The sequence below is a fragment of the Drosophila takahashii genome, chromosome 2R, assembly GCF_030179915.1.
Source record: "Drosophila takahashii strain IR98-3 E-12201 chromosome 2R, DtakHiC1v2, whole genome shotgun sequence".
NCBI classification, from domain to species: domain Eukaryota; kingdom Metazoa; phylum Arthropoda; class Insecta; order Diptera; family Drosophilidae; genus Drosophila; species Drosophila takahashii.
The window spans coordinates 28,510,509-28,538,380 of record NC_091679.1 but is presented as its reverse complement, the minus strand read 5'-3'; the positions used below and the strand labels follow the sequence as shown (position 1 = coordinate 28,538,380).

Genomic DNA, 27,872 nt, shown 5'->3' with positions numbered 1-27,872 from the left:
AAGTATTTAATGAAGTCATTCGGGGCGTTGCAGGCTCCCCAACTTGTTGTTATACATCCGCCCCAGCGAGCAGGCTTCATCATCGTCTAACTCCAAGTCTGAGCCGTTCATTTATCATCTCTTTGCCCATCGTCGGCGATGATCTGCAACATTTTTCACCACCTCAACACTTGGCCAAAACAACGAGCGAGAGCGGAGCTTCGTTCTCTTTGGGCCATTCTGAGAGCCAATAGTTAAGAGTTGCTGGGGCAGATGATCTAGAAGTTAGACTCGGTAGACTTGCCTCAATTGTTCAAACCGCTTTTTCGTTACTTTTAGGTGCAGTTGGCAACGCGAACGCCGCTGCTTCCGTCGCTGCCTCGGTCTGCGTCGCCGCCAGCGTCTCGAGCGTTTATTATAAAAAGCAAGCGCATCTCCATTGTCTAACCTAATTCAAAACGTTCGTGTACTTCGTGCGGTTGTCTAGGAAAATCAAACAAACCGAACCCAAAGCCATAAAACAAACTCCTCTTTAACAGAGGTCCACAGTTGAGAAACCCAACCCCGAACAAAAAACCTCCCCGCCCAGTGAAAGTAAGAGTCAAAGTTTTTCAACGAAACTACAGTGCCAAAAGGACTGCGAATTAAATTGTGTGCAATAATGAAACTGCCCGCAAACACTTGTTAAAATATCTAAACTACATTCGCATATAAATAAATATAAAGCCAAGCTCTAATAAATCTAATTCAATTTCAACTTCAGCCAGCGGCGTTGTGAATACAATCATTTTTGCCATCGCCCGAACATCAAATCGAAACCCAACCCACAATATGATGTCCTTCAAGGCGTTCGTCCTGCTTGTGAGTATTTATACGTAAATAAGACAAGGCCATATGTATTTTTAAGGGGACGAATGCTAAGCCTGCATAAATCAGTTGGCCAAACAAATCATATGAGATTTGGCAGGCGTGTCCTTCGGCTAAGGCAAAACTATGCGCCGAGGCCAGCAAGTTAAGCTTGTTATATGTTAAATTTGTTTATCGCTGGCAGGGAAAACGACTCGTGGTCACTCAGTGTCCTTTTTCGGCCACAATGTCATTTTTCTGATGCGGCTTTTCGAGGGGGGACTTTAAGTGGGATTTGCCAGTGAAACTGAAGGAAACTTCCCATCAAACTGGTAGTTTCAAGTGCCTGGCAAACAATTTGGTTTTCTCTTCTATTTTTCGATTTTTTTTGTAACACTTGCCGTCAATGGCAACGAAAACGATTGCATAACTTGGCACACGACTGCCACAGATCCTCTCATCATCATCATCATAATCCAAAGTCAAATCGTAATCCACATACGAAAGTCAAGTGGCGAAGGGGCTAAGTAACCCCGCCGAATCGAACAAATTGCAAATAATCAAAGACACTTAAGTGCTCCCCACCGCTCTGGTTAATATATGTACTCCTCTGTGCGAATACGAATGCAATATTTGGCAACATCTGTGCGTGCCGAGTGCCACGTAAAATACGCCCCGAAATCTAAGCAATATGCCATGATTGTTCCCAACTAAACACTTGACTGGAGGACAGGGTAAAAGGTTAGCAGGCGGGGCACACATATTGGTAATATTTTTTTCCCTCTCGTATTTAGGCATCGTGTAAGTGAGACCCCATCTGAGGGAAATTGCAAACCTTTTTTTACCCCCTTACCAACCAAAGTAAATATATGTAGGTTTCTAGTTTGAAAGCATTCCATAGCTTGTGCTAAATCTTTTAGAATTCTCAGAAAATTGTGGAAGGGTCGTACCTTTGAGTAATAACCAATTTAACCCGCCATCAACTGCACACTTTCCAAATCCTAGACACTTTCACTTTTTCGCCTTTGTTAAATCATTTTGAGTCGCGATCTGGGACTACGCCCTTAAGCAGGCAACAAAATAAAGAAAAACGCGAGTTTCACTGGTCTTTTGTTGTAACTGGGGCGTGTTAAACTGTTGGTGCGACACTTGGATGCAACGCAGGTCCAGACACAAGACCACAGTGTCTGGAATCCATCCAAAGCCCCCTACCCGTGCCTCGTTCATAAGCACAGAGGGAAAAATTGTAACAAAATCAAGAATTTATGAAGATATTTTTAAATAGTATCATGTAACAGTTTCCTCTTTAAAAGATATAATTTTAATTATACAGAGAATCAAAACAAGATTTATTTTATTATTTTTGATAGAACATACATTTTATTAACTTTTTAAAGATAGATTGCCTACCAAATTTGCGGGTAATTTCTCACAGTACAGTTCCCCAGCTCTGGGCGTCTGGTCTGCCAAGCAGATAACTACCAAAAGGTAGAGCAGACGGTAGAAAAGGAATAGAGTTTGAGAGCAGAGTGTAGAACTCCAGCCAGACGCGTGTAATTTGCCGCTTGTAACTTTTTGACTTTTCACCAGCGACTCCGTTTTCCCAAAGCCTTTTTTGCCATTTTTGTTTTGGCCTGGCCCAGGCCAAAAACAGCAGACAAGGATCAGAAACGAAACGAAATGAAAATAAAATAAAAAGCTGGAGCCCAACTTCCGCCCACCAAAGGCAGACACTCGATAGACAAATGGCCGCTGGCCAGTCAAGTGCACGGGCTTTTGAGAACATCATGGCGAGCATGTTTTACATGTTAATTTCAGCAGGTCCCCGCCAGCCGGAAGACCCAACTACATACTCGTACACCCCCGACCAAGCCCAACCACACCCACACCCGAGTGATTCCCAACTGCTGCTGCATATTAATGCCCATGATCCAAGCTGCTCATTTTCGCACGCGAAAATTTGCAGAACTGGCAACGAAGAATCCGAAAAACGATTGGCGGCGATTGGAAGGCATCGACTGCAATTCAGGCACGCTTTTGAATTTCAAATGACAAACCTAAAATATTCACAGTTTGATATTTGAGTCCGTTGTTGATGAGCTGGCAAAGCCGAAAGCCGAAGCTGCATTCTGCAAATGCTGAATTGTTGTAATTTGGCCGCAGCGAATTGGGAATTGTGAATGCAGGCGGGTCAATGCTGCCACCGATTCTGATTAGAGCCGCCTGATTATGGCCAATATATCGCATGTCTGGCCAAAACCAAAACCCTTTCATTGGCTCTTTGCCGTCGCGTCGCTCGACTGCTGACGATTCGAGTGTAAGCAATTGCCCAATGAGTTATGGCTGAGCATAGGGTAAATCAAAAGGATACATACCTATTTGGCAGTCTTTTGGTGAAATCTTTAAATCACATAGGAAATAATCCTAAAAATGTCGCGGTCAAATTGATATGCGCATTGTAAATTTTTTTTTGAGATTTTCTGACTTTGAAAAAGATAGGAAGAGGGAGAACGACGTATTCAAAATTAGAACATTTCAAGCATATCAAGTCAAAATTGATACCACTTAACGTAAAATCGATCATCATTTCATATAAATTTTGGTTTGGGCGATGTTTAGCTTCCTAAAAAAGTTAAAACTCGAATAAAAAATTGTTTCAATAAATCATAAATCATATCAATCTTTGCACTTCAATGTCGATTCAACTTATTTATTTTCCTATATTGCACATTAATATTTGCCTATGAGAAGCGTATTCCCCCTTCGTTCTTTAAGTTCGGCTCTCCTCTTGCATTACAAATTCAATTTTAATTGAAATAATTTGGCAGATTTGCCAGATTTCGCTTGATGCCGATTGGCATTGCCTTAAAGCTGATCTGTGCTTAGGTAATTGAGCCTGGGGGTCGTCGACGGGCGCTCAGACCCATTCTTCTGCCTTGGATGTATGCAATTTTGCGGCTTCACCGATATTTGCTGCATCTTTGTGCGGTTTTTATTGTCTTTGGCAATGGCTCGAATGCCGGGGGAAAAAATCCAAGCGAAGAAAACCCAAATAGCAAAAAATTAATGACGCTTGAGCAAGCGGCAAGTGCAGCAGCCTTACTATATAGTCAGATATATTCAAGAGAGGGCTTTTGCTTCTGCTTTTGCAAGGGAAATGGTAACCAGCCAACCATCTACGCCTTTGTATGTGTGTGTGGTAATCTAATTAAATCGAAATTTCAGCTGATTACAAAAGCCCAGGCCCAGCCTCCGAATCCGCTAATTGCCCAACCAAAACCCAAGAGTCCAACGCGGCGTATGCGCAATGTGGTTAAGTGGCGCTTCTCTGCTTTGCTCTTTTGGGCGAGGAATTTTTAATTGCACTGTTCTGTTCTGCAAGTGTTATTTGGCCGGCGTTTTTGCGGCTCCACAACAGCTGGCAATTGGAAAATTAGTTCACTGGGGTTTTAACCGAAATTTGAACATTTAAATGGCGGAGAAATAATTTTCAGTCAACTATAAAAATAACTTTGCCCATTGGCATCCACAAGAAGCCATTTCGGTTGTTGTGGCTTTTTCAGAGCAATTTGGAAATTTCTATATTAAAAGACTTCATAATTTTCAATCGATTTCAGAAATATAAACTTAGTAAATTAGCCAACTTTAGCCAAAAAAGAGAACTAATATTAATTCGCTGAACTTAAAAGTTGAACATTGGAGTAGGGGCCAACAAAATAAAAACAAATATTTTTTAAATCTATCTAGAACCACAAAATATTACCTATTTAGCTGGCAATCAGTTTATATGAGACAATCTCTTCAATAAAGCTCCCACATAGTTTTTATAACATTTTAAGTAATTGTGGAGCCGAGCAGCTTGTGAATTCATAGTTGGCCATAAACAACTACTTGAAGTATTCGATGGTAACATATAATTTATACGATTTTTTCTCGCCCGTTTTTGGCTGTTTGAAAGGTTAATATCTTTATGCACTGGCTGGCGGCTTTGCAGTATTGATGAGGGTGTGTTATTTAATTCGGGTTAAATAGGGTTAATGTGGTGTATGAGTGGGACCTAATAATTTACGATCTACCAATAAGTAGGGGAATTCCGACCAAAGAAATTAACTTATCAACGGCGAAGGCTCCCCAAGGAGGCGCAAATCGTGAGACATAATGATCAACCTCTGATCTTTGGCATTGTCCTTGTGACCACCGGGCACGTGACTCTTTGTCAAACAGCTGGGAACATTGGGCCCATTGCACAAGGAAAGGAAAAGAGAGATGATTAAAATCGGCTGGCAAGTTGCAACAACAAAAGACTCAAGCGGCGAACTGCAATAAAAGTCATTTCCCATTGCAGGCTCTCTTCGCCCGCCGCCTGCCATTCACTTGGCCCATTAACTTTTATTTTGCCAAATTTGCATTTCAATGCCCCAAACTGGGGGAGAGCAGCGCAAAAAGAGGCTAACAAAACAAAAAAATAAACCGCACAGCAACATGCAACATGCAACGTGCAACAGAGCGATGCAGATGGAGATGGCGATGAAAAGGTCAACCAAATGTTTGTTGTTCTACTGAACGAGTCGCGACGCGGAGTCGTGTCGTGTGTTGCAAGTGCATGTTAATCTAACATCTATGTAGGGGACTTTTTTCGGTTGTTACTCTGGTACTCTGGTAATTGCTGGGAAGCAGCTGCTGCGGTGGGATACGGGACAAAAAGTGTGCAAAAATTCCATAAATTAAGACAGCATGGCATCCATAAGTAGGAAGCCCCGGCCGAACCTCATCGACCCATGAGTGTGTGGGCGTTGCAGAATGCTGCTGGAGTTGTCTAAGGTGCCGCCGCTCCGAAATGATGTAACTATTGTAGAATTCTTCATAAGCTTCCACATCCGATGACGTCTTAATCACAGGCCCAGAAGCTAAACAAACAAAATGCCATGGTACAATTTTGAAAAAAAACTAAGATCTCCAAATGGCGCTTAAACTCCTTTCCCAGACAGGGGCAATTAAATTAATTAAAATAAATGCAACGGCTGCATCTCCGTCCGTCCGTCTGGGTTTTTATGAAGACATCTCGGCGTAAACATTTTTATTGCCCGCCATAAACCTCTCCTCCACTTGGAAAATCTGATGCGGCGATCCGATGCGATCGGCTTAAGCATATTAAATGCTAACCGCCCATAAATCAACTCAGCTCCAGACCGTCGAGTTTGCCATTTAAGCCGCACTCAAAAGGAGATTGTCATAAATAAATACATCTAAGCGGATCGCTGTAATTCGGCAACCGACTCTGTAAACTGGGTCGTGATCTAATGTGAGCGGGGAGTCCGACAAATGTGAAGATTTGCACAACTATTTATTTATAGTATGCAAAACTCAGCCCGAGGCGGGATGACCTATTAGATTTATGGAAAAAAAACTACATCTTCTTATTTTTTAGTTTAATTTACTCAGGCAATCTGTTCAACAGATGCCGCTCATCTGTAATTAATATAAACAATATTCATTTTATGTTCTGGGTGGCCCTCGACTTTAGTGACCAGTGGGCGGACACAACATTCTGTCTAGAACTGAAGTACATGCTCATGCTCCAACCATGCTGAACATATTTTTACTTTTCGACGGACTTCCGCACATATTGTACATACGTCTATTCGCCATGATTAATCATGGAAGTGCTCAAACAAAACTTGTTGATTTAATAAAACAAATTCAATTATTTGCCAAGAGCTCAGTGCTGTAATTAACAACTCAGCCCGGCCAACGGCAGCAGCCATGTAGCATAATAGCCATTTAATAATCAGCCGGACAAAGCAAACAATTGTTAATTTATTGGATTGTGCACGATTAATGATGCTTCAATGCGAGCCGGCTCGTGCCTTTTGGTGTTTGGAGTGGGGGAAGCCGAAGCCTGCGTGCGATGAGCAATAAAAGTGCGGGCACTTGGCCAGAAAAAAAATCTTAATCATAGACTGCTATTTTGGTAGCTCCACTGGGGCAAGATCAATGCCTGCTGTTTCACCGAGTCAAGGTGCTGCTGGCCACCGACAATGGCAAATGGGAAACCCACAAGCCATGGCAACCCGAGGAAAACCTTCGATATAATTAGCATTCTTGAACAATGAGAACAGAACGGGGACCGCAAAAAAGTAGAAGATGCAATGATTGCGGTTGCTAAGGCAAGCTGCTATATTAAGAGCGAAAGGAAGGTATTTATTAGTAAATAGCTCTATATTATAATGGTATATATGTATGAATATAAAGTTTATGTATTTCCTGTCCGTATGTCCGTCTGTCCATATGAAAGTCAATACCTCAGGATCTACTAAAGCTATAGTTTTTTTATTTTACTAATAGTTAGACGAAAATACATTAATGTGATTACAATTTTAAAATGTATTATAAAAAAAAAATATAAAAATTATTCTTGTTAAAGTTTAAAGCCGTTTATAAAATTAATTTATTTTAGATTTCATTACTAGAGATTTTATCTCACTGTGGCGTCTTAAATAACCAGCGGATTGTCTCGGTCTTTCAGCCAAACTGTTGCCTCTATTTCTTCGCTTCTACGAATACTGTCTGCCTCTCTTGTTGCAACTTGGCAATCTGCAATTTTTGGCAACTTCATCTCCCTCTTGCCCATTAAATTTCGGCTGTCGTCAAGTTGCCGCAATTTATTTTGCGGCTCTTTTGCCTTTTATTTAATTAACACGCAAATTATTTGCCGTTATTTTATTGAAGTCAAACGAACTCTTCGTTTTTTTTTTGTATCTGCTGCGCTAGGGATAATTACATTTGTTTTACATGGAAAATTGCAGTTGACATGCTTATTGGTCAGGTTTTTGTGTCTGTTTCCGTTTCGAGTTTTGTACTTGAGAAACCTGAAGGTTAGGACCACCCAGCGCGGTAATTGCGGAAACTTTAGTGGAGTTAATTAATTTAAATTTAAACTCATTTGATGGGCGAGCAAAATGAATTAAACGCCGACTGAAATTGCCTGATATGCTGCATTAAATATAAGGTAAAATGTAATGAATGAGAAGGGGATTTATTAAGAGTGAGATTTATGAATATTATCTTACTTTAACCCGAGACTCGCTAGGTATAAGTAAATTAAAATTTACCATGAAAAAATGATAAAAACGTCATATCCGGTGCACGAACAATTTATGTTTTTTTGGTAAAAACATTTTTTAATATTTTATATGTAGCGTATAAAAAATATCGGAGAAGGTGAACTCGAAAGATAAACTTAAATATATGTAAAACAAATATGATCATCAATATTAATATTGGTAATATATATTTTTTGTAAAATGGAAAACTATTCAAGTAACTTGTGTAGAAATAATTGAATAAAAAATAGTTCATTAAAAAACCTGCGAAGGTGAACTGGAATCACTTAACTGAAAATATATATGAAGCATGTATGAAAAAGTCGATAAAAATGTGTGAAAAGAGGTACTTGAAAAAATAATTACATTTATTTATATTTTCGTGAAAATAGATTCCTCATCGCGATTATAGATTCAAGTGAGTTTATCCATGGGAAAGCCTCGTGCGAGGCGGAATCCCGCTTTCCTTGACCAAATAGTCTCCCATGTGGCTGGAGTTACACGTTCGGCCAACACGTCGTATGCGCAATTAAGCAATATGCACACACAACTAATCAGCAAACAATGTAAAGCAGTTCCCACCTGGGATGCTAATGATAATAATGATCAATGCCCCAGCTTAGCCGCATATAATATGTACCCATTCTGTGGGTAATTTAGTGCCAGTGCAGCATTTCCGCAATCCGTCGTTTGCAGCATGTAAATTGAAAAGTTGTCAGAAAAAAACAGAAAAGAAAAACAACAACCAGACATTAGATGACAGGCAGAAGCCCCGCGGCTGACTCGGCCAAGTGGTTATGGCAACTAGTTGACCGGCGGCTGTCAGCCGACTGATGGATGGCAGCAATCTGCAATGTGGCTGCGTTGACGAGCTGCCGTCACCGCCAGCCACCATGTGCATGTGTCAATTAGCCGTGTTTAAAGAGCGGAATCGGCGGCAAATCGCCACTAACCTCCGCCATTTACTGCCCTTTTGCGGGCGATGAGCAAACGCCTTTCGGGCACGTTCTAAATAAATTGCAGCCGCTTTGGCTTTAACTCTGGCTTTGGATGCAGATGCACCTGCTCTCTGGTTGAATGTCAGACGCGATCTTATCGCCGCTTCTACATCCATTTGCAACCGTTCACTTTTCAGTTCGCCCTCTTAATTTAACCTTTAAGTCACTGATATAATGTCGCACCAAGTGCCCGGCTTCTTACACTGCGAAAAAGAGGGAAAAATAGTTTAAGGGTCACCTAAAAATATTTTTTTATAACATTTAGGAATCGTTCATTTAGTAACTAAACAATTTTCTTAGCCATACATTTTTAAACTATTTGGACTACAAAATGTTTTTTTATTATTAATATTTTTTATGAATGTCATAAACTGTATACAATAATTTAATAAATTATAACTGTATTTATTTGTTAAATTCCAAATATTTTAAAAGGCAATCCCTCCATAAAAAATCGAAAATTATAGATTCTTAAAACTTTATTGATTACTTATAAATTCATTGCTGTACAAACGCTTTTAAAAGTCTTATACAATTTACATACCACGTCTTAGTTTACTCCAAGTGTAGTAACACATTCTTAAGCCCATTGAATTTAATTCGATGTTTCTTTGCAGAGCTTATCCCTCGCTGCCATCAGTGCCTATGCCTACGCCCAAATCGCCCCTGGCTCCAACGCGTACCTCCCGCCCACGAAGAACGGCTACGACTACTCGGAACCCAAGACCCCATTCGTGAGTACAGCTCGAATCTTAATTATCTGGCTATCTGGCTATATGGCCGTGTGGCCTGGCCAACCGCCCCAAATTGAATCCCAGTCAACGGACTAATTACGGCCATCATTCTGGGAGCAGTTGCAGGCACTGCAACAGCCAACTTCAGTCGGCAGCCGAGATTTGTCGCCGCATTTATCACCCAGAATGCTGTGGCTCAACTCAATAAATGCTGCACGTCATGCTGCTGAATGTCGGCCCAAAATGATGGCAACATTTCGAATCGGTGAAGGGCTTTGGCTTTGGCAGTTGAAAATGACTGGAAGTTAACCTTTTGAGATCTCCCAACCGAACGGCAGATCGTTGCGAAAATAGCACAGTGCAGGTGAACTTCCATAACTCGAAGTTCAACAAATCAAGTTTCCTTTGGCGATGAGTCGCAGTTATAATTCAGTCCAACAGTCATATTTGAAATCCACTGATGGAGAGCTAGCCATTATTTCTTTCAGTAATTGGTAGTATTTTGAGCTACTGCCGCTTGGCCCCGATTTTTATGTTTCCTTGGAGAAGCTCTTTTATAGTTTTCCATTTGCTAAAGTATCTGTTAATCCACAGAAGCCCAGCCAACCTGGCAGACCAGCAGCGCCCGGACCTCGACCACCAGCTCCACCCGGCACTCCCCGCAACATTCCCGGCCAACCCGCCGATGTGAGTATATCTTATTCATCGTATACCAAAATCATCAGCCATTAAAAAAGATCGAAGATCAAGATGGTAATGTTCCATTGTAATGAATTTTTCAAAGATCAATTTTTATATCATTTTAATGATCAGCATAATGTTCAGGTAATAAGTGTAAGATCATAGATCAGTTTGGAATGGCAAAGTTACAAGATAACTATATTATCATAATTAAAGTAAAAATTATGTTGTACATGTATAAGGTCTTAAATTTAATTAAAGATGAACTGAATGTTTGAAAAACATTTGGCATAGCATCTAAAATACGAATAATTTTTTTTGATATGTATACATAAATTGCATTTTTATAGTTATACAATCAAAAATTCAATTCTTAATTTAAAGAACCATTTTTCAAAGAAAGGCTTGATTGAAAATAGAAAAAAATAACCTTAGGAAACATGAATAACTTAAACATTTAGAATTAATATGTATAAATATTTCCTTCAATTTAGGACCATGTCCACGTGCCCGGTATGCCGTACGACTTCGAGTACGCCGTCCAGGATCCAGAGACCGCCAACGACTATGCGCACAAGGCGTCCAGCGACGGCGACGTGGTGACCGGCGAGTACCGCGTCCAGATGCCCGACGGACGGACCCAGATCGTCCGCTACACCGCCGACTGGAAGACGGGCTACCACGCGGACGTGACCTACGAGGGCGAGGCCACCTTCCCGCAGGGTCCCCAGCCGGGAGCACGCGGTGGCAGCGGCGGCGGTGGCGGCGGTGCCGGTGGGTACAAGTACTAGGCGTGGGTGGTGCTTCGACTGGGTCAGCTGGGGTCACATATCTTGCGAAACGTGTAAGCCTTACGATATACCAATAAAAAGTATTGATAAACTAAAGCGACCGCTGGCGTTTGATTTCTTCAACTATGGCATTTTCCGGAGAGCTTGGGGATGTAAAATGTGACGCCCTCTGGAGCTTAAACTTGCGAAAGCTCTTGCCTAAGTCCTCTTCGAGACGAAGGGCCCAAGATTTAGTACATGGTCATTACACAAAATAATTACAAATATTTTGAAAATCATCAAATGTTGACCTTTTTAATATTTTTCATCCTGTGGTAGCTATACGATACAATAGACCGATCCCCAAAAATGTTCACAGAGAATTTCATATTTATTAAGCATTCAGTATTTATTAATCATTTTAAAGAAATATTATATATCGATATGCAAAATATGAAAAAGTAGTCCCAGTACGAGTCCTTAATAAATGCATAAATTTAAATAGGAGGTAAAGAATTAGATTGAATGGAGACAGTATTTCCAGATAAATGACTAATGGAAAACTTTAAGAAATTTAATAGCAAACGACAAAGATAGTTATGCACAAATTTATAAATTATTCGTTTGAATTAAAACACTTTAGAAAACACTTTATAATCAAAAGTATTACAAACATGAATATAATACCACATACCACAAAGCCTATCGAATTTCGAAGTTGATTTTTTTTTGGCACACTGATTTCATGATATGTTATGTAGATTTTCGGCAGCGTTTCCACTTCATTGGAGATCTCAATATTTTCCTCATTATGAAGGTCCTCCTTCGTACTTGGTAATTCAAAAGGTATATGAAAAATTCGATCGTGTACAGTCAACGTTTTTTCGGTTACAAAAGACTCCATAAGACTAGCCAATCGATCAAAGTCTATTTTCTCCGAATCTGATAATTGCGAAGATTCATCTTCACGCTATCGTAGATAACAAAGAAATTAAAGTTGAAATCACGAAAAGAAATTATATAAATAACTTACAAGTACTGCTGCTAAGGTATTTTGCCAGGCGATCCCAAAAAAGAAAAGTATTAGAATGTTTCGCCGCATTGCGTTTGCAAAAATCACAACCTTTACGACGCAAATAAGAATTAAAACTGTTTCGGCTGAAAAGCTGCTAAAATATGCCGAGTATTTCGACGGAATAAATATGAGATAATGCTAGATTTGAAATTTGATAAGCTTTCAATCATTATTTTTACTTACCACGTAGAAAAAAAGTTGGAGCTGATAAAAATGTAACAAAAATATAATTAAGACTTTTATAGTTTTAATTTGTCATCACAATAGTTTAGACGTGACTATTGTAAACGCAAATTATTTTATTTTATTTCTGCCACAATCAATATATAAATTCCGAAAAAAAATATAAATACCTTTTTTTTTTTTTTTTCGTCAGTGTGTAAAACTTAATCCATTTAAAGCTTAAACGTTATCAGTTAATCCATAACTGAACATCCAGACATACAAAAGATGCGTCTATTAGCTTTGCTCGTATGCTCGCAAGGTAAAAGGCAAAGCAAATTGATTTCTCTCTTTTCAAAAGAAATCGGCTGTTTGCTGTACATACATATATAAATATTTTTCTTCAGTTTCTAGGAAGTGTCTGGAAATCTCACCAAAACTGTATAAATAAAATAGTCAAGTTTTGTCTGAATTTACCTAAAATGCATTTTATTATTGAAATAATAAATATATATGCAGGTAATGTATATGAGTCGAAACTAAAGTAACAAAAATGTCATGAAACCAAGAAATTCTTTTTCTGATTGTAGTCACCAAATAACTTGGTAATAAAGTTTTTCGGAAGAAAGTCCTTGTTAGCAAACCGCCCCCTGTTGCACCGTTTAGGCAACTAAATTCGAACAGGCTCCTGCCGCGCAAAGTTCTTCCTGCAAAAAGCTCCTTCTCAATCCAACTGTCAGCTGAAGTAACAGATGTTCGACCAGCTGGAAGGACACGCACGTCAACATGTCCCAAACGCAGGCGCGGTGGCAGGTAAACAAACACCTGTGGGTCTCCCAGTGAGGTAAACAAGCTAAGAGCGCCGAATCGCCAAGTGTCAGAGCAGGCGCACTGAGAGGTTAGAAGAGTGCGGCGAATGGTTGATGGGGACACTCGAGGGTTATCCCTTTTCGGCCAAGGGAAATCCAGTTGGGGAGCTTTAAGCTGGCCCAGAAACGTCAAAGAAACGTCAAAACGGGCCACGGCAGTGTAGAGAGAAAAGTTTTCGCTGGCCAACAACACACACACACGGAAAAGTGCTGGGTCGCGCGAGAAAATTGCTGAAAATTCCTGGAAAAATCGGTGAAAAACGACAAGGATAAAATGCTCTGTGCTTGAGGAACACAGCGAGATAAAGTCGAAAATTGAAGGGATCTAGTGACGCGGCGGGTGGTATGTTACCGGATGGCCAAGGCAGGTGGCCAAAACCGAGCTAACGGGATATGTGGTGCAAACGCGGAGCGTGTGTGTGCCTGTGAGTGTGTGAGTGCAGCTGCAAAGTAGGCTAAGAAAATCGCATCGCCTGGTATTTATGTCGCGCTCCCACTGGATCGACCTCCATCATCAGCAGTTAGTAGATCATAGGAAGGATCAAAGGATCCGGGGAAATCATGGCCTGGTCGCGACTCCTGGCCTGGTGGCGCCTCTGCCTGGGCCTGCTCTCCGTCTTGGTCTGTTTGGCACCGTGCGTCAATCTGCAGCCCTCCGAGAACATCAACTATAATCTGTGAGTTCTGGTATGGGGCATCTATAGAGTCCCCCTAATTATAGCGACCTTTTCTCTGAATCCAGCGTTCATTCGTGGGCCGACAAACTGGGCATGGAGCTGTTTCATCTGGGCGATTTCATCACCAGGCGCAAGGAGGTGCAAGAGGTGAGCTGTCCAAAAGCATTTTATTGATTTTTCCGCCGCTCCGCTTTCCCCATTTCCCATTTCCCATGCCCCACTGTGTGTGTGTGTTTTCGGTTTTCTGTTTTTATGCGCTCCTTCCCAGCGGCGAAAATTGCCATTACAAAATGGATTACGAATGCATTACTTCTCCTCTCGTAATAGAGAAACAATGGATTACAACATGGATTACTTTGCCATAGGCATGGCCGCCTTGTAATGTGGTCGGGAGACAATTTGCATTACTAGCAATGGGAAAAGTATGCTAGGGCCGAATCACCTTCGGGTCTCCATTACGAATTCAATATACTTTTCCGAAATTGTAATGCAAAATGTAGACGGACTAGAGAAAATTCAACATACAATTTGAAAAACGTATGCTGAGTTGTAATGCATGTTCATTTATGAAAACAAAAAATATTCTTTCCTCATGTAGGAATTGAACATGGGTATTATTGTATAATGGATGGAAAGGCTAACCGCTCGGCCATTGTCTGTGCTTTTTTTAGTTCGTCAAACTATATTTAGACTGCATGCTCTTATTATTAAAGTTCCGAAGCTCAAACGTGAGGAAGGGGAAACGAAAAACGAACACATAGACAATAATTTTTATGTGTGTTTGTGATTTTTGACGAAGGGAAATCGTTAGCGAACGAAAAAACGAAGTCATAGGAGCCCTGATTACAACTTCTCTAACGAAAAGCAGCGATAGTAATCGGTTACATTTTCTTTACATGTAATGCATTTTTTCTCCAGACCCCATTCGCCTGTTCGCTGCTGGGTTGTTGACGTCTCTCTGAGGCTGAGACTTCGGCTCCGAATTTGGGTTAAAGGCGGCCCGAGCGGCAATTATAAAGAATGTAAAGCAGTAGTCAGATGGGTAAACTGCGAGGCAGTAGGTCGAATCACCAATGCTCTTGAAATAACCATTTAATTGGTTCTTAATTGAATAATAATTAGAAGTAGAGGTAGCTAAGGGTCACTAGGACACAGTGAAAATAAATACAATTAGTACAAGCTATGAACGTTTTTCTAATTAAAAAAAAAAAAAAAGATTTAAAAAAAAATTTAAAAATTCAATTCTAATAGGGTTTAATATATTATATCTAACCCAAAAATGTGAAATAACGATGCAAGTTATATTTTTTACAACAGATTTTTCATATGGAAGGGTGTTCAAAAAACCTTGAGCCAGTGAACTATATTATGTTTAGATTGCCTCCTTCCCTTATGAGGTCAGTTTGCTGTCCGGCACAGCTGGTTATTTATATTTAGTCAGCGCAATTGGATTTACAAATTAAATGTTACCCAGTCCATGAGTTACAACCGCATTGGCGCCAACTGTTTGTAATGCTCTATATGCATGTAAATGTGTTTTTGTTTGTCAATGGGCCTTCTGGGGCCTCTAAACGGGTTTTACGGGGTGGTTCCGCCTATGACGTACTTTTAGAATACCAATGCTTTGGGGAAATAATGAAAAATTCCCATATTACTCCTGACATTCGGTTAATATATTGTTGATGTCCAAACAGAGTTTCAAGGATGCGAAAGTTGTGTCGCGCAATGGCGCCTCCATTGTCGATTCGATGGCCAAGGAAATCGAAATGATGATGGACCTCAAAGTCAGTGCAGTGAGGGTAGGTATTTCTTTAAAATAAAAATACAAAAATAAAAATATAATCCATTTTAATACTCGTTATTTCTAGCGGATTATGGACACGGCTGAGAATACGGCTCTGTCGCATCAGAATGATATGGCGGATAAGATGTTCTCCTACTACAGTGCCAAGGAAATGCTGGAGCCCGGCGATCCCGTACCGCCCATACCCACCCCGGCGCCCGATATGGACAAGGACATAGGCGAACCGCTAATCTACGTCCAGCCGAAGGTGGTGGTCCTGGAACCCCGACCGGAGTTTCACAACACACCGGTCAACTTCAGCGTCAGCTCGGTCCACGTGCCCGTCAATGTGTTTGATCGAGGTTTGGAATAATACTGATCATTATAATCCGTTTATCTCTTCTCTCCGCTCTCCACCCATCTCTTTCTCTGTATTTCTGTCTCCTTTGCTCAGTGTAATTGTAACTGTATTGTCGCCTGTGTGTGTTGTCCTTATCTAAAGACCCGGTTCGAGTTTGGGGTTCAGAAAATTATAAATTAAATTAAATTAAATTTTTGAAAAAATTATTAAGAATCCATTACCACGTCAGTTGACAATACCCCAAACTCCCTTGACCAGGGTTTTACTTAACGCTTTTAAATCAAACTTGAGCCAATAACTAACGAATCACCTTTCTCTGTCTAGCTGCCAGAATGTAGAATCTTCAAATCGCCTCTAGCTATCTATCTATCTCGCTCACTCGCTACTTACCTTTTCGCTAGCTCGCTTGACCGTAAAAGTTGATTTTTTTCCGTATGCCATGCAAACTTTATATTATAATCCGAAGCATTACGATATAAAGGCGTTAGCTTTTTTTCGATTTCAAAAAGCGCTTGCGTCAATGCGTGCGATGAACGCGTGCGCAGGTCAAGCAGCGCATTGTGCCGCCCGGCCCACCCACCGTACCTAATGATCCGCGACCTTGACTTCGACCTTCGATCCTCCGGGGCCGCTGGCGGTACAATGTCCACGTTGGCGACGCGCTCGCGTTTTGAGCCAGGGAATGCAGTAATGTAAAACCAAATAAATATATAGCGAATGCTCCACTGAACGACACACGCGGAATGCTTGCCAAAAACCGTATAACACCCAACTTGAGCCACCAGAACACAAACCCCAAGAAATACCCGAGAGCCCGTAAAAATAAAACTAGGATTAAGTGCACGCCAGCCGATGAGGTTAACTAATCGTGTTTCTTGCTAAATTCTTCCCATTTCTTTTGACATGACAACAAAAACCACCAAAACCTAACCAAACAAAAAAAACAACCCCAAACAATTATCCCTCAATTAACACGTGACACAGCACCGGATGTGATCAAAGCAATTCAGTGGTCGGAGAATTTGGATCAGATATTCCGCGACAATTACAAGAACGATCCGACATTGTCGTGGCAATTCTTTGGCAGTTCGACTGGCTTTATGCGTCAATTCCCTGCATCGAAGTGGCGAAAGGACGTACCGGTCGATCTATACGATTGCCGACTACGCTCCTGGTACATGGAGGCGGCGACGAGTCCGAAGGATATTGTTATCCTGATGGATGGATCCGGTTCAATGTTGGGACAGAGGCTAGATATCGCAAAGCATGTTGTCAATACGATACTCGATACATTAGGTACAAATGACTTTGTGAACATCTTCACCTTTGATAAGGAAGTGAGCCCAGTCGTCCCATGTTTCGAAGACACACTGATTCAAGTATATATCAATTGTTTTTCTTTTAACCTGATTTCTATTGATTTAACGCATATTTGATTTCTGTCTATCCCACCAAAAAACTGAAACCACAACAAAAACCAAACAACATCCACCACCAAATCCGAAATCTCAAACAACACACCGAATTGATGCAAACGAATACGATCACAAAACACCAAAACAACTATCAAAATCCCAAAATACCAAATTCATCCAGGCGAATCTGGGCAACATACGTGAACTGAAAGAAGGGATTGAATCGTTTAAACCCAAATCGATCGCCAATTATACCGCTGCATTGACAAAGGCATTCGAGCTATTGGAAGAGACCAAGTTGAGTTCGCGCGGGGCGCAGTGCAATCAGGCGATCATGATCATTGGCGACGGGGCGCCCGAGAACAATCGCGAGGTCTTCGAGTTGCACAATTGGCGGGACCCGCCGTACAAGCCGGTCCGAGTGTTCACCTACCTGATTGGCAAGGAGGTGGCCAATTGGGATGATATACGGTGGATGGCGTGCGAGAATCAGGGCTACTACGTCCACCTTAGCGATACAGCCGAGGTGCGTGAGATGGTCCTGAATTACATACCGGTTATGGCCAGGCCGCTCGTCTTGGGCAGGCACGATCACCCGGTGATTTGGTCGCAGGTCTATGCGGACATCGAGGTGGGTAGCGCCCCCTTTTAAAGGGGGCTGTCAATTCTCCCCCTCCCCAAAAACGGTTGGCAATGTTAGTTTTTCCAAATTCCCATCTTATGTGCATAGGACACAAAACTCTCCGACTATCTGTGGGACATCAACCAGTGCGAGTACCAAAAGGCCGACGTCCTCGAGTATTGGCAGGTGCACGACCGGATGCTGGAGCCCAGCGAAATGCACCGCCGGAAGTACAGACGGATGAAGGAGGTGGGTTTTGGATTTAATATTCTGAAATTAGAGAATTACATATTTCAATAAAATATTACAAATAATAATACTTTCTCTTCCATAGACCTGGAACCAACCTGTGGACTCGAATGTGTACCAGTTCATGACCACCGTCTCGATGCCCATCTACGATCGGCGTGAGAATGCGGTAAGTGAAAGTGAACAGAAATTGTTCGATCCCCTGGCACGGGGGAAAACCTATCGAATCGAACTCTATCAAGCGAGTTAGCACTGCCAAATTCTTAGCGGAAAACGAAAGAAAGAACACTGAAATCAGAATCAGCAGCCGCCGAAGCAGCGACGAACTCATTTTGCCCCCAAACTCATTAACGATCGAAGCAAGAAATCGAAATACAGCAAACCAATCTGAACCTATCTATGTAACAACTCACTTAAAACTACTACTACTACTACTGTATTAATAATTTATGCGTTATATATATAACACACTACCTACTACTACTACTACCAAACTATACACAACTATACCACAGAATATCACCGAAGAAGTTTTAATAAATGAAGCACTCTGGGAATTGCAAACACGTGAGGTACAAACTATAATGCCAAATTCTAACAAATAACAACCAAATCCAAACTTAACTTAATAAATTTCGAACGAAATTTTTGCGTATAACGTATTTATTGCTCTTGATACAAGTTTTATATACGCCAATTAATTGCATATCGTATTGAGCTCTACCTATATACTCGTATATACATTATCCGTATATATATATATCAAATAAAGTAAACGATTTGTTATACTTTGCGCTACATACATGCATACCTAATCCATATTTAACCGATATATACTATAACTAACTATACTATAACTCGTATATAAATCTAGCTAATATGGTCTAGGACCATGGCATTCCTTAGCAACCTTTTGACATTATAGTTGACCACGTACTGGGTTCAACCCCCAAAATCGAAACCAAATCCAAAAGTATTCTCATGTAATAACGAAATCAATTCGAATTGGTCCAGTATTTATCGATATCTAGATATTGACTTTCTTTATATAACCGTACTCGTAATATTATAACAATTATTATAAACAATAATCGAATTATAGCTATGCCTAGTTGATTACTTAACGTATAAATAGAACATTTTATCTAGCATTTTGAGTAGTAGAATTTTCCATTTGTTGTTTTTAACTAAGAAAGATTGGGTTGAGCGGCGATCGACTAGACTCTATATACGTATTTATATAGTGCCAATTGGAAGTCCCACCCTGTCCAAAAAGAAATGAAACCCCACCCTCTCCCCTAACGAATAAATGTTAGAACACATTGATGTTTAGTAAGTACAATCATTGACAAAGCGAAAAGCAACCAAAAATAGGAGAAATCCTAGGCTACTGCTGAGGACCTATAGAGCACACAAGAACAACCACAACAGATCAATTTCTATATATAAATATAAACCAAAGACACATCTCCGCGCCTTCCAAACGAGAGGCCCCGATTCCGCTGGAGTTTTTATACCCTTCTGCAGGACAGGATATATAAGTAGACTATATCAAAAGCAGATCAGCTAGGACCAGGATTCTTAAACGCACCCCGCCGCTCTTTCCGCCCACCGACACCGCCACGCCTCCAGCCCCACCCGCCCCTAGAATAATCCTATTTAAGTTGCTTTCGTTCCTAGAGATTAATTTATTAAATACTACCAATACGAATTCACAGCGCATTAATCTAACGACCGATATAAATCCGGCTGCGAAAATAAACCTTCAATTTGTGAGTAAATTGTATCTAAATCAAACCAAACAAAAAAAAACCACAGCAAAATCTAATAAAATGCAAAAGCCCATCCTAAATTTGTCACTTTCGTTTGTCTAAGCCGCATGCGTGACTTGATCGAAATTCTTTTTTGCCTTTTTGATTTTCATCTGATTTTTTTGAGCACCTAAGATTTTGATTTACCTTCCTTTTTTGTGTAATGCCTATTTCCATGCCACCTCAGCGACGATCCTATAACTTTTGATTTTATTAGCCAGTCCGATCAAGTGCTTGGTACTAACCCGAATGATTTATTACTGCAATCCTAGACTAAGATTTCTGCGGCACTTTCTCTCTTTGTATATCTGTGTGTAAAGCTTCGCTATATGGACACTCCAAAACCGAACGATCGCAGATCGAATTCCTTGTCTGTCCTCCTCTCTGTAACTCTTTATCTCTCTGGTAACTGGCATCTTGTAGATTTCCAGATTTCCAGCCACCACCCAAAATGTTTTTGTGAAGGGTATAAAAACTGTGAAAATATATACACTGCCGAACACCAAAACACCAACAACGCAAACAAACACGCACAACTGTACTTTCTTCGCGAAGAAGAATACCCCCACACGTGTAAACAGCTTCTTTCACACATTTTCAGTTTACACCTGTCCAAGAATCCACCTTTTTAAAGAAAAAATTGTAATCTTTATGGTTTTACCGTTTTCGAAAGCCTCTCCTTGATCTCAACACTTTATTTCCAAAATTTTGTTTCACACCGCCTTATAAAACCCAACGCTCTCATACGCTCTTAGTACTACTCTGCTAGCCATGTAATTAGCCGCTAAAAACAGAAAAAACGCTTAACTAAATTCTTTGTAAACATCAATACAAGAAAACCAAAAGCAAAAAAAAAACAAAACAAATCTTTGAAATCGACTTTCTTGACTGTACTCGTAAGTTCTTGCGTAGTAAACGATGCTTCTCATATTTGCATTCGACATTGTTTCCGTTTTTGATTTACATCTTTGTATTTTACTTTGAGATGCCTTAAGGCGTTTTGTACTAGCAATGCCATTTATCGAATTCAAATTTCAAATTCATTTTTCAGTATTTGATTAACATGCAAAACCAAAAATTAACTACCAATTCTCTGTACTTGTAAAATTTAAAGTCCAACTTGTGTATATGTTTCGTTTCCAATCACTTGACCCGACCTTCCTCTAAATATATCTCAAAACTTCTCACGCACAGACTAGGATTGCGAATATACTGGGCGTGGCCGGCACAGATGTGCCTATAAATGAAATCAAAAAGCTGCTGTCGCCATTTACGGTAAGTGGGGGCTTCTAGCGGGTCTTACGAATAACATATAATAAATCTATATCCCCCTGACAGCTTGGCGTGAATGGCTATGCGTTTATAGTAACCAACAATGGTTATGTACTATTCCATCCAGACTTTCGTCCAATTGTAAGTTTAACTTCTTGTAAGAAAGTGCTATGAGTAAGCCATGTCTTTAAACTTTCCAGTTCCAAGGCTACATATTAAAGCCATCATACAATAGCGTTGACATGATTGAAGTCGAGCTGTTGGATGACGATCGGTCCGCCAGAGACTTTAATCCAGTGCTGATGACGGTATGTGATTTTTTAATCCCCTTTTAACTAAACAGTTACCAAAACGTTGATTTAAATCTTTTTTGGACAGATAAGAGATTCCATAATCAATCAGTCGACAGGCAGCAAATGGATGTTGGTCAAAAATCATTTCGATGAAATGGTAAGTAATATGATTACATGAGTAATATGAGATATCATGATAATTAAATTTTCCTAATAGAAAAGATTTGCATTTACAATTTTTTACTAAATTTCTCTAGGATTTTCTTATCTAATTATAATAATATTTTCTAATATTTTTTGATATACTCTTATTTAATTTAAAGAAACGGGTGGCTCGCATAAAGCGACAATACTATTGGACGGCCATCAAGAAGACCCCCTTCACTCTGGTAATTTCCTATCCAGAACAGTATGGCGTGAGCCACATGGACATTCGAGCTGACCAGGAGATCCATCGCATCTCCATAAAGGGCACAAACTTACGCAGCGTCTTCAGTGGCAAGCGATGGAAAATACATCCCGATTGGTAAGGCCTGCCACTACTTGGTAAAGATTTGATCAAACTAACAGGATTATCTGATATTTTCAGGCTATTTTGCAAGCACAGCAACAGGACATTCAAAACGCCAGAGATTGAACTGCTGTACTTTCTCGAGCGTATGTCTGAGCCTGGCTGGCGATGGCCGGGAAGTCGTAGCGCTTTGCCCCCGGAACACGCGGCCGCCATGTTCTGTAAGTATATAGACCCCCAGTCACTTCCCGCGACATCCATTTCCGATTCCACTCGAATCGATCGCTTCGATAAGCCGCCGCTTTCCCAGACTCTGTTTTGCGTTTTTGTGTTCGATGTGCGAATTGAAAATTACGATTGCGATTTCAATGTTCATGCAAATTCACAGCTAACAACTCATCAACTGGCCGTTATCCATCAATCAATGAAAAAGAAAGCTACTATTGTGAGTAACGAATATCAAAAGTCATCACAGTTGTGCACCCACCAAAAAAAAAACAACACACGCACTCAGTAGCACTGTTCTCATTCCTCTCCTGCACCTGCACATTTGGCGGAAATGCCCGATAAATGTAGTCTGATCCTAACTTAAATACTTGAATACTTTAGTACGCCGGTGAAAGGTGTGAATTCTTCAGAAATTTCATATCAAACTTCGACCAAACCTACAAAAAAGCCAAAACCAAATTGATTGGGCCATATAAAATTCACTATTGTTCCAAAAGTTATTATATTATCATTATGATTTCAAGTAGCGTCTTATGTGTTTTAAAAACACACTGTAGTTAGCTGCGGAATTTGCACACTCAAATCGTTGCATGTCACAGAGGACTATTAATTCTATATTATGTTATAAGTATGCTCACATCAAGCTAACATTCTTGGGTAATGGTTGCAGAAATTAAAAGAACTTAACTAGAAACCATTACTTAACCAACTTCCAGTGTTACAATCTAGGATTGTTTTGACCCTTTGAATTTGAATTTCAGGCGATCGACAGCTGATGCAGGCCTTGGTCTTCGATGCCCGAGTCACCGGGTGGTTCTCCAACAACACCAGCTTCAACTCCAAGGACGACAAGGGGTAAGTGGCGAGGTCCGGGGACTTTGGGGACTTTTAGCAATGCCAGGCTTGACTCGTCAGACACCTTCAGTACAGTCAACGCCATGCACTCGAGTTTACGCACCGGAAAAGCAGCACATATTAACCGTTTTCATTTTATTTCTGTGTACGCCCTTCTTTTTCGATTTTTCTCACTTTTATTTGCATTTTATATCGATTCTTTGTGTCGTCCTTATCGCTGTCGTTTAATGTCTTTCTCATATTGAATTTTTGCACCCACCACTCTAATACAACTCTACTATGAATATAAAAATATATATGAACTCTTGAATATCTCCTGAACTTGATACCACAAAACATAATGCCTCCCCATTATGAAATACTGAAACAAACCATCCACAAATTTAGCACAAGCGCATCAAGCCCAATAGCCGTTCTAATGGGTTTGCTGCCAAGGTAAACAATGAATAATAAACCTCGATACTCAGTCCTGTTAACTAGGCTAAGTCGTTCTTTCTCAAGATTATGTTGTCTGGTTATCTAACCTAATGTATCTATCTGCACAGAAATGAATTCAAGCAGCGCTTTGGCGTCACCGTCGCCTTTTTGGCCACCCACAGTGGCCTCACCCGCTGGCACGAGTTCCACTCAAATGCTGCCGAGGAATCTGGAGTCGGGTGAGTCTGGGAAAGCCCAAGGATTTCGATGGTAAACTAATGGGGGGACTTTGCATGTAGCGAGACTTTCAGCCAGAACAATACGCGGGCCATCGATGAGATTTGGTATAAACGCGCCGTGGACCAACATTTTGTACGGGAGGAGAGCTTCGTTTACTCCGTGCCCTTCGATGCGGGTGGTAAGTTGAGATGTATATTACTTTTAAGCTCTGTATAACCTAACAACATTTCCCACCTGTAGAGAGCAATTCGGAGATCCTGGTGACCGCCAGCCATGCCGTTTTCCACAATGAGGGCGGCAAGACAGCGCCGGCGGCAGTTGTGGGCTTCCAGTTTCAGCACTCGGCGCTCTACAAACTCTTCCACAACATCACCGGCAATGTGGGTTAACAGCTATCTAATTGTTTTTACTGTTTACCTAAAATTAGATACATTCATAGGCCTGTGCCGTGGATGACAAAGACTGCTATATACTGGATAACAATGGCTATGTGGTCATATCGACGAGGGTCCACGAAACGGGGCGATTCTTCGGGGAGGTGAACGGAGCGATCATGAAGCGGCTGCTGGAGGAGAATGTCTACAAACAGGTCACCGTCTACGATTACCAGGCGGTGTGCTTCGAGTCCAAGAACGATAACAATGCGTCCAGCATGTTGCTTTCGGTAGGATTGGTTTAATTGATTGACTTGGTTAATTGCAGTCTAACTTTTATAACTCAAATGGTGGTGTTTTAGCCTACTCCGATTTTTATAATATGTATAATTTGTTTATATTATTTAAGATTAGAAAAATTATTCTTGTAGATCAGAAACCTTAAACGGACCTCCCTAAAAATTCCTACTTAATTTCCAAACAAAGTTTAGTTATAATATTTTTAAATTTTATAATAATATAATATAATAATCTTTAATAATTTTTATTTACGTCCCCATCCCAGTTAAATTCTCTAAATTTAGTGTGAGTTATAAAGGTTGGACTGTTGACTTTAAATCAGTACTATAATACCACAATATATTTTTCTGTAGCCCCTGTTCCATCTGCTGCGCGTGGGCAAATGGCTGCTGCATACGGCGCTGTGGTATATTGTGCAACTGTTGCAGTGGGCGCCCGGAGTGTCCAGCCATTATGCGGACATGTACGGCGACTCCAACGACACGGAGCCTCCGCCGCCGGAGCCGCATCCGGAGCACCATGCCCGCAACGGTAATGGGCATGGGAAGAAGGACGACGACCACTGGCTGCGCTACTTGACACTCCATCGCACACGGCTCAAACCGTGCGACATGAAGCGCGAACTTTACACGCTGTTCAAGGAGAAGGACAACGTTGTCTACAATATGACAGCCCATGCATGTGAGCGGCCATTTGTCGTCCTGCCCATCCCGTTCAGCAACCTCATCCTGCTGGTCATCGACCAGCTGTGTCCCCGGGACGGCACCGTCGTCCTAACGGTCAATCCGCAGCCGATCGACTACCACCTGTCGGTGAACGACTCGCTGGCCTGCTACAAGCAGGCTCGGGAGTTCAACCGCCAGCGGCCCCACAGCTGCATCAGTCGGCACGCGAACGTAAGTCCATCGGGGTCATTGGGGTCCTTGGAGAATTAAGCTAGTTGGTGGGTGGAGACCGGGTATGAAAGAACTTTAAGTGTCAAATTACAGGCCTATTTATAGCTAAGTAGTATAGCTAATGAACTATGCTCAGTTATTAATGAAACCGTAATGGCGGTTTCCTTTGCTGTTTTATTTCGACTTAATAATATATCTATTGATTCATGAGATTAATTTTTGGTTGAGGGACTTGGGGCTAGAAAATTACTGTTTAAAGCTGGACGAAAATGTCTGAAAAGTCAGGTTTTTTTTGATTTTATAATGCAAGTTTTAGATTTCAATATAATTTTTAAAAACTTTGTTCCTTCAAAAAATGCATAAACATCGTAACTAATAATTTCTACCTTTAAATTTATATTTTTAAATGTCAAACAAAACTTTAAGTACAATGTGCAGATATTTATTTTTACTAACCAATTTTTTTTATTGTAGGTTGAGTCTTTAAAAAAATGTAGGCAGGCTAGGAGGGCCTGTGGGCTTATACCAAGTTCTAAGTCTTTGAAAGACACTAAAAACCTTTATTTTCTTTCACTATTTATTTTAATTTATTTGAATTTTCCATTTCAGGAGAGCGGCATCAAGCTGTGCGGAAAGGCGTGCTCCGTCTACGCGAATCTGGGGCTGCTGCTCCTCTGCCACATACTGAGTCGCTGGCTGTAACGGCGGCCGATGGGCCTAGCTTAGATCATAGCAATATGTTTTGTATTATATACGAAGGGCAATCCGGGAGGTGGGAAATTTTTTACTCTAACGCTTGAGCGCAGTTCAATATTTTTGGTCACCTAGAGAAACTTTTCCAAATTAGTTAATAAGTAGCTAAATACGAGTATCCGTATCCGCATCCGCATCCGTTTCGATCTCAGCGTTCGCCGTCGAACGGAGCGGACGGACTCAGTGAACGCGGACAGTGTGTGCCGCCTATGACGGACGGGGCGCTGGGCTTATTGTAGACCTTCCAATAGACAGGACAAACCGATATTTATTGCATATATATATATTGTATAACTGAGAATTCCAACAACGGCCTTAAACGACTTGCAACCTTCAAGTGAGCTGAATGCAAAGCGCCGTCATTCGGGCGACAAAACTTATGGCACACACTGTACCAAATGCCGACTACTGCCCATGGTTATGTGTGTGAGTGAGTGTGCGAGTGTGTGGGTGAGTGTGCAGCGGTGTGCGTGAGTGTGTTAATCCTAATCTAAGAAGGCCACATTTGTAAGTAACACCTAGCTACGAGTTTATGTTTAAAGAAAAAAGAACGGATCAAGAACCTATCGGTAAAGGCGAATAATGGAACCATTTAATTATATATACACAGACACACATACGATAATACGATATATACCTACGAGTACGCCCGGTACAGTACATGCTAACTAATTTAAGTAGCTTTTGTATATTTGCTTAGCTTAGCCCAGAGAAAAACTAACCGAAAGTTCAGCCTCGGAGCCTTGGAAAACTACATACTTTTATAGACAAGCGTTAAAAGATGAAGTACGCCACTAACGAGAAACCGATAGCAAAATAAACCGATCTAATGGCATTGTTTTTATATACATACACTGATGATGACGATACCTAGCATTACCCACAAGTACCTACATACATATATATGAGAAATACTTTTTATTACTAACTACTTGATACGAGCCACAGAACTGAGCCGAGGTCGGAAACGATTGAGTAAAAGCAGCAGCATCTAGTGACTAAATTATTATTAATAATACTACACTTAAACATTGACTAGTTGAAATTTACCATGACAAACTATCGTACATCTAGACAAACTCTCAGCCGAGAGGATCTCTCCTCCAATAGGAACAGAACTTGCTAAGCTTTAGCCCCACATGTCCCCATGGTAGTGTAATTAACTTGTGCCATTCGAACTGCCTAGAATTTGTTATTAACTATTTAATATTGAACTCATCGGAGCGGTTTTAGATGCGACTAGCCGGGAAATCTGTTATCCCTTTCGCAGGTTGTTTCATTTCTTATTCATTTCGTACATCCCGATCGAATGTAGGGTAAAGCAAATATCAAACTATACCAAGCTTGCAGGCCACTTCACCAGGACACTAAGCCCGATCTCAAATTTAAACTCTCCTCACGAACAAACAAACAAAAGAAACAAGACACACTGCTGGCAACCACAATTGTACTACATACATAAACATATTTCGAATTCAATCAAATACAAGTAAAAACCATTTGTCTAATGTGCTAAAAGAAGAAACTGATAATAAACACAAAATAATTTCGAAAATCAAACCGATTGTTTTCTTGGCGGTCAATGAAGAGTACTCTGG

The 27,872-nt window shown here is 40.8% G+C and overlaps 2 protein-coding genes and 1 long non-coding RNA gene across 9 annotated transcripts; 2 read left to right on the top strand and 1 right to left on the bottom strand.

Annotated features, from left to right (window-relative positions):
- The first annotated feature begins 441 nt into the window (after nt 1-441).
- On the top strand, nt 442-11,228 carry Cpr50Cb (Cuticular protein 50Cb). The gene is made up of 5 exons (XM_017147711.2): nt 442-573; nt 743-840; nt 9,544-9,660; nt 10,255-10,347; nt 10,836-11,228. Exons 2-5 carry the CDS (start codon nt 811-813, stop codon nt 11,130-11,132), a joined length of 537 nt encoding a protein of 178 aa, XP_017003200.1. The 5' UTR covers nt 442-573; nt 743-810; the 3' UTR covers nt 11,133-11,228.
- Nucleotides 11,229-11,656: 428 nt separating this feature from the next.
- On the bottom strand, nt 11,657-12,269 carry LOC138912549 (uncharacterized). The gene is made up of 2 exons (XR_011418092.1): nt 12,145-12,269; nt 11,657-12,081 (listed from the first exon to the last, which is right to left on the bottom strand). It is a non-coding gene; the product is annotated as an uncharacterized lncRNA (long non-coding RNA).
- A 1,116-nt stretch (nt 12,270-13,385) lies between these two features.
- On the top strand, nt 13,386-27,834 carry stj (voltage-dependent calcium channel subunit straightjacket). 7 transcript variants are annotated; one of them, XM_017147825.3, is made up of 24 exons: nt 13,386-13,894; nt 13,960-14,041; nt 15,589-15,693; nt 15,763-16,039; nt 17,023-17,417; nt 17,635-18,084; nt 18,184-18,324; nt 18,410-18,493; nt 20,043-20,096; nt 21,330-21,410; nt 21,474-21,548; nt 21,608-21,715; nt 21,786-21,857; nt 22,024-22,226; nt 22,290-22,432; nt 22,600-22,656; nt 23,201-23,294; nt 23,682-23,729; nt 23,840-23,950; nt 24,011-24,129; nt 24,192-24,331; nt 24,391-24,615; nt 24,979-25,521; nt 26,131-27,834. In XM_017147825.3, the coding sequence occupies exons 1-24, from the start codon at nt 13,779-13,781 to the stop codon at nt 26,221-26,223; spliced, it is 3,816 nt and encodes a 1,271-aa protein (XP_017003314.1). In that variant the 5' UTR covers nt 13,386-13,778; the 3' UTR covers nt 26,224-27,834. The 7 variants fall into 7 exon arrangements, with proteins under 7 accessions (XP_017003314.1, XP_017003313.1, XP_017003316.1 ...); XM_017147824.3 differs by lacking the exon at nt 20,043-20,096 and adding an exon at nt 18,840-18,896; XM_017147827.3 differs by lacking the exon at nt 20,043-20,096.
- The last annotated feature ends 38 nt before the right edge of the window (nt 27,835-27,872 follow it).